The following is a 7,631-nucleotide window of genomic DNA, read 5'->3' as shown; positions in this document are numbered from 1 at the left end:
AAGGAAGGAAGGAAGGAAGGAAGGAAGGAAGGAAAGAAGGAAGGACGGAAGAGAAAGAGAAAGAAAGAAAGGAAGAAAGAAACAAAGAAAGAAAGGAAGGAAGAAAGGAAGAAAGAGGAAAAGGAAAAAAAAGTGATTCACATAGGGAAAGAAGTCAAACTATCCCTATTTCAGATGACATGATCTTGTATCAAAAGGACCCAAAAGACTCTATCCCCAACCTCTTGAATGATAACTTTAATGAAGTATCAGTATACTAAATTAAGCCACAAAAATTATGTTAACAATGTACAAGCAGAGAGGAAAATCAGGAAAACAACTCCATTTTCATTAACCTAAAAAAATCTGGAATAAGACTAACCAAAGAAGCAAAAATACCTTTATAGCAAAAACTGTAAAAACTGTGAAGAAAGAAATCAAAGACAAAGCTAGGTACTGGTGACTCATACCTATAATCCTAGTTACTTAAGAGACTGAGATCTGAGGATTGCCGTTCAAAGCCAGCCCAGGCAGAAAAGTCTTGGAGATTATTTTCTCCAGTGAATCACAGAAAAAACCCAGATTATGGGTGGCTCACACCCCATAATCTTAGCTACTCAGGAGGCTGAGGATCTCAGTTTGAAACCAGTCCAGGCAGGAAGGTGTGTGGGACTTTTATCTTCAATTAACTTCCACAAAGTACAAGTGGAGCTGTGGCTCAAAGTGATAAAGTGCTAGCCTTGAGCCAAAGCACCCAAGGACAGTGCCAAGGTCCAGAGTTCAAGCCCCATGACTAGCAACAATAACAAAGTAACAAAGTAACATTTATGGAAATGAACTCCAGAAAATGTAAATGAAGTTTTTTTTGTTACTATTTTTATTTTCTGTACTTTTTGTCTTATTTGTTCATTTATCTGTCTTTAGGAGAGTCAGTGGTGGGTGGGGGGCACAGAAATGAAGAACAAAGGGAGAACAAATGCAGCAATGGTACTCAACTAGACACTATGTGGAAAATGAACTACAAATTGTGTGTAGGGACGGGAGGAAAAACCTGGGAGAGAGTGAGAGAAGGGTTGATATTGTCCAAAAAGAAATGTCCTCTTTACCTGACCTTTGTAACTGGAACCCCATGTACATCATCTTTATAATAACAATAAAAAAATAAAAAAATCAATACCCAAACTAAAAACTCAAAAATGTGTTTTGAAGTTTTCCGGTCTTATTTCTGCTTCTCTTCCAACTTCTTCTCTTCTCTTTGTATTCATGGAACTGTTTTTTTTACTACTGGAAGATAAAGGTGATGTGATGAAAATTAGAAAGGAGAAGAGAAAGCTACATCTATGCTCTGCATTTCACACTTCGTTAAGCAAATCTGCATTGCTTAGGGGTACAAGTGGTAAAGTTGCCAGGAGTTATTTCCATGTGCAGTCCCATTGGTATTGGAGCAAATTGAAATGGCATTTTTGGTGCATGAAGGCCATATCATTTCAATACAGTGCTTACCAAGGGGTCTGTAAATGAACAGTGCTGGGTACTGAATTTTCCATTGCAATGAAAACAATTTCACTTTGCCAGTCTGTTTAATTTTAACTTCTATGAGTCTGTGTGGAATTATATATTCCTACAAATAGTATATTCTTGAAGTCTGTTTTGTCACACTTTGTCCCTCCATTTGTCCTTCATTTTCCCTCTTTTATCTGTCATAGTTCCTTTGGAGTTGGTCTTCTCTGATGGTTTTCCATTGACATATGAAAACGTTTTTTTTTTTTTTCCTAGATGGAAGAGACAGCCTTGGTCTATTACATTTTCTTACTTCTCTTTCAGTCAGCTTCTGTTACAGTTCCAGCTCCCCAGCATTACCTTCAGTTCCATCTTCTCTCAGTAGACTATTTCCACCTGGATTTGATATCACCTGGTGTCTTGAAGTACTTCACATTATATTTGATTTTGTCTTTTCCCTGTCACTTAATCACTAGCTTCCATTCTTTGGCTATGCTAAGTCTTGTCTTACATATTGGCTTATGGCTCCAGTTCTTTATCATAAATACTATCTTGTTCATTGTTTTAATTTTTTCCTCTTTTTTCCAAAGAGCTATCTTTCTTTAAGTAAAAAAAAACTGTCAAACTGACAACCTCCCTCTTTCCTGCAATCTAAATTACCTCATCCACTACACACTCTCCTGGAGACTTCTACTTCCCTTTGGAATTCAGCATATATTTTGTATTATACATTTACACAGTTTAATTTATTGATTGCCTTTCTCTCCCATTAGGCCAGAGATTTGGCTGAGTGTTAGAATCATATGGAAACTTCTTTCAAATTTAGATTTTATTTTAGCTCCATCCAGGCCAACTTAGTTCCTCGATGTGGGTCCCAGATTCCAGTGTTCAGGTGACTGATGTGTATAGTGAAGCATAGCATTCGACTGCAAACCTCTGGATCACCTTTGCTTTGCTCAGTTCCCAGCACGGCGCATGATCCAGAGAACTCAAAAGTTTCTCCTGATTTTTATTCACTAGACCATTCTAAAATCTCTCTGACATTTATCTCACTGTAGTTCCCTGCAGGTCTCCAGACATCTTTGTTTCCCTCTGCTTTAGCTCAGGCAGGGTTCTCTCCTGTCCTCACAACACCTATTTCTCCTTTGACCTGACTCACTTCAATTCATTTGTTTAAAAAAACTTAGTATAAACATCTTCTTTAGGAAATTTTTACCAGTGTCAGGAGGGAAAAATGTTCTTATTGAATGTCCTAAAATGCCCATGCTTATTTTACCATTATTTTGGATTGAAATACTTCTCATTCCTATTCATCCTTGTAAACTCTCCAAAGTCTTCCATAGGTTCAAGCTTATCATCTTGCTGTATTTTATTAATGTCTTCACCATGGAGTCAGATTCTCTGGGTATAAACCCAAGGTTCTAATTACTTCTCTCATCTGAGAGATGCACAAAAATATTTATACAATAAGAAGTTCCTTTCCATAACAACCCATTTTGAAATTGATATATTCATAGACTGGAATACAACTTTAAAAATGAGGTTTGTAGTCATTCCAAATGCAACATTTAATACCATCGGCACATTCCTCTGTTAGAAGCTAGCAACTTTAATCCCTTTATTTTTAATTTGATTAATGAAAACTACTCTATGTGGCTGTGGAGATGCCTAGGCAAATCAAAGTTAGCACATTAATATTTAAATCATGGAGAAATTATTTGTTTTTTAGTGTTTGATACTAAGTAGAAGAAAAAAAAATGAGGTTTGTAGAGTAGTTATTAATGTGTAAAATGTTCATATGACACATTACTGCCTGAAAAAACAAATTTCAAACATTTGTACAGTAGGATGCCACTTCCATGAAACAAGCTGTAGCTACCCATTAATTTGTATAAAAAGATAGGCATAATAGAAGAATAGTGAGTATATATGAGTCATGGATTTTTTGTGTCTTATGTATGTTCTATTTTAAAGTACCAAATAGATATTTGTGATCACAAAATGCACAGGAAAGTTGTCAGAAGCACGGCATTGATTATTGACTAGCTGGTTGCACAAAATGGAGGCAACTCATAGTTCACCAAAGACATAAAAGGGTAGAACCACCTATCACTTCTGTAATATTTCTTCTCATTAAATATCTGGGATTAATGGGGTGTAGTGATTGGTAATTACATTTGCACAAGGCAGATTTTCAGACCTTCCACACTCCTATCTTGTGATATATGTAATGAGGTCTGTATTGTCTTGTTCCATTTTTAGCTCCAAGAGTACATGAATGTTTTATAGAACTATATATCATAATTAGTTCTGTTCTGTGGAAGTCACCCTGGACTTTTATTTCAACTATGCTCTTGACCTATAGCAGAATTTCTCAGATGTATTTATTAGTTGTGTATTTGAAAGTTGTGAGCACTCACCTTTTTGCAGACAAAGTCACCAGGTAAATAAATAGTAGATTTCAACTTTAGCAACATGTCATGAATCATCTGGGTATCACAACCCTGTAGAATGGGAAAAATAATTTTATAGACATAGCTAAAAGACCAGTATTTCAAATGAAAATCACAATATGGTGAAAATAAACAGCAATAGATACTTGCATTAGCATGGCCTTGCCATGACTCAAGCTTGAGATAAAGAGTGATACGTACTGTTCTATCGTAAAAATGAAAAATCCGATCAAGTAAATATGGGATGAATCTCTTTGTACTACTTATTCCTATGTAATCTTTCAGTTTATCAGTTTCCTATGGTGTAAAATTATTATTAAAATGGTACATATTCTCTTTTGGAGGTGAATATTGAGATGATCATTGTTCTAAGCCAGTCTGGGCAAAAAAAACCCAAACAGGTAATGAAACCCTATCTCAAGAGAAAAAGCCAGGCATGCTGGCATGTGCCTTAGTCATAGTAGGAAGTGTAAATAGGAGGATCATGGTCCAGGCTGACCTGGGTAAAAAGTGATTCTTCTCTAAAAAAGAACCAGAGAAAATAGGGATGATGGTGTGACTCAAGCAGTAGAGCACCTGCCTAGCAAGTTTGATGTCCTGAGTTGGAACCTCTGAAGCCCCCAAACCAATCAATAAAACAAAAGAAGGTACTTTTATATCTTACCAGTAAAATATAAGTTGGCAGTATTTTGCATAGTAATTTTTGTAATCTCATAATAAACTGATATGCTTCATACTTTGCTTTTTGTTCAGACCACTTTATTACTTATATTTTTCTATCAAATTTTATTTTAAGTACTCTCTACTCTTTCAACCTATAAATACACAATATTGTATCCACACTGATGGGGATGACCACTGTCCCCAGCCATTTAGTGAGGTAGTCTGAGTAAAAGGTTTGTTTTTATTGTTTGTGTGTGTGTGTGTGCGTGCGCGTGTGAGCGCGCGCGCACGCGCACGCGCGCTAATACTGAGGCTTGAACTCTGGGTCTCCTGCTCTTGCTAGGATTTTTGAGTCAAGACTAGTGTTCTACTGCTTGAGCTATAATTCCATTTCTGCCATTTTGCTGGTTAACTGGAGATAGAATTTGTGGATATTTCTGTCCAGACTGGCTTTGAACTCTGATCCTCAGATTTCAGCTTCCTGAGTTGCTCGGATTGTAAAGGTGAGCCAAAGGCTCCTGGTTCTTGCAAACTTTTATGCCAAGTTACTCTCAGTCTCCCAGTCTCTACTTTCCTAGTAGCTAGTATTATAGGATTAATCCACTGCAACTGGATGTCTTTTTAGGATAGGCTCCTGCTTCCTGTAGGAGAGTGAAATACCTACTTTTTGTTTGTTTGTTTCCAGGCCTGGGGCTCGAACTCAGGGTCTGGGAACTGTCTCTGAGCTTCTTTTTTTTGGGGGGGGGTCAGGTTATGGGGCCTGAACTTGGGCCTGGGCACTGTCCCTCAGCTCTTCAGCTCAAGTCTGAACTTCTTTTGTTCAAGGCTAGCACTCTACCACTTGAGCCACAGCACCACTTCTGGCTTTTTCTGTTTATGTGGCTTTGAGGAATGGAACCCAGGGCTTCATGCATGCAGGGCAAGCACTCTACCACAAGCCACATTTCCAGCCTTGGATGTCTTTTTAATACTGAGAAAAATGCAAATGGTGTTTTATCCATCAGTGGATAAAATATTGTGTATTTGTCAGCTGAAATAATATTTGATTGCAAAGAATACAACAAATAATGTGGTCTGAACAAAAGCACGGTATGGAACATATTATGAGATGGTGAAAAAATACTACACAAAATATTGCCTACTTAGATTTTATTGATAAAATACAAAATTCTAAAAATGATAAGAATATCCTCAAAAATCATCTTTGTAGCCTCGTTGTGAAGAAGGGACAATGATCCTTGGAAAAAACCTGATGAGACTTCAATTTTAATTTTTATTAATTTAAAATGGTAACAAAATAATTTCTTTCTCTGCAGAGAAATACATTTCATCTCTCCCCTCCAATTTTTCGTGCAAGCTCACTGGCAGAAAACACTAATAAGAAGACCAAATCGATGGGAAGTGTTAGACCAACCTGGGAGATAAGCCCTAAAATAGATAAGCAAACAATTAGTGTTATGTTTATAGGAAGACACAGCACTCCATCAATAGCTTTCAGCCCAGGGCTTAGATTTTCTCAGAGAAAAAACAGTGGAGCTATTCTGAATATGACTTTTTATGAACATTCTGGGCTAGGACGTGGAGTGAATCACACAAACTGAACTTAACAGCTGCATAAAGATGTAGAATTTGTCTCACCCATGAAACCATTCTGTCTGAGGATGGCGTTCTAGAAAGGGGCCGCTGCTGACTTTGGACAGCAGCTTTGGATTTCGGCTTAGTGAAATAAAGTTTGCATTATGAAATCATTCTATTTTATGATGTGTTGGAGGGTGTTTCTTTTTATTTTTTTTCTGTAAAAAAATCGTATTTTTCTCCAGATACGCTTTGCTTTGTTACTATATCATTAAAACAAATTCCATCCTAGGGCTAGCTTTTCTTTTCTTTGTGATTTAGTTCCTTTCCCTTTCCTCCCTCTCTTCTCCTCTCCCCTCCCCACTCTTCCCTTTACTGGTTAATTGAAGATAAGGGTCTCACAGACTTTTCTGCTTCAATTGCCTTCAAACCACAATCCGGTAGGGTCTAGGATTACAGGCTGAGCCAGAAGCTCTGTGTTAGCTCCATTTCTTTGACAGAAGTCATTAGGAAGTTTTCTGTTTAGCAGAACTGAACTTCCTATGGTCCAAAAAAAAAGGAATTGCTTCTAACATTTGATTTCATGCATCAGCCAATATTTGTTTAGTGTCTAGTACGTCCCAACCCTGTGAAACCCTGGGGATGCCACCGAGCACAACCCTTATTTTGGTCATGCTTATAGCAGCATTGGAATTTGAATGCAAGGCCTTGTGCTTGCTAGGCAGGATTTGTACCACTTGAGCCACACACATAGCTCTTTTGATTTAGTTCATCTTTCAGATCCATACTTTGGCCCAGAACTTCTTTGGACTGGGATTCTTCTGTCTGCTTCCTGCAGAGATTGTAGATGTTCTTTCTATAAAATGAAGATAGCTGTGCAACTGTCATATTGGTGCTGAATATTTGTACTAAATTTTATTGTTTTGTTAACTTGTTTAATTTTTCAACCTCCCTGTGAAACCTGGCATTAATGAACATATTGAAATCACTCTTGTTTTTCAGAGGAAAGTTGGAAGTATCAGGAAGGCTGTCTGACTTTTCCTCAGGTCACACCTATAACAGGTGTCAGAGGCAAACTCTTTTAACTGCAGAGTATGGGTTTTGTCTATATCCATATCAACTTGAGGTCAAGGTGTACATATTCTCTGGGGTATCCCCACAGCCTCACCAAGGTTGGGACATGCTGCACATAGATAAATATGGGCTGATGTGGGGAATAATATGTTAGGAGCTCTGTAAAAACTGTGTTACATATTTGAGTAAAGATTGTGGAGATTAGAGTTAGGGGAAATCCTAGCTTTGTTCCAAATGCAGCCTATTTATAGGTTAGATGACTTGTTGTTATTCACAGAAAGTTATTTTAATAATGGAAAACTGGCCACAATGGTAAAGTTAGCAAAATTTATCATTGGAGCATCTACTGTTTTACTTCTATAGGACATTTCTAGGCTCATTTTTTGC

The 7,631-nt window shown here is 37.3% G+C and overlaps 1 protein-coding gene across 1 annotated transcript in view; it reads right to left on the bottom strand.

Moving 5' to 3' along the window:
• Positions 1-7,631, bottom strand: part of Cngb3 (cyclic nucleotide gated channel beta 3) — a 147,682-nt gene that overhangs the window by 34,329 nt on the left and 105,722 nt on the right. Inside the window, exon 17 of the mRNA XM_013012407.1 lies at positions 3,900-3,983. Coding sequence (XP_012867861.1) covers positions 3,900-3,983 — 84 coding nt within the window. The remainder of the gene's footprint in view (positions 1-3,899; positions 3,984-7,631) is intronic.

Source organism: Dipodomys ordii, unplaced genomic scaffold (assembly GCF_000151885.1).
Source record: "Dipodomys ordii isolate 6190 unplaced genomic scaffold, Dord_2.0 Scaffold17, whole genome shotgun sequence".
Classification (NCBI taxonomy): Eukaryota; Metazoa; Chordata; class Mammalia; order Rodentia; family Heteromyidae; genus Dipodomys; species Dipodomys ordii.
The sequence above is the reverse complement of the archived record's forward strand: the minus strand, read 5'-3'. Positions and strand labels throughout refer to the sequence as shown.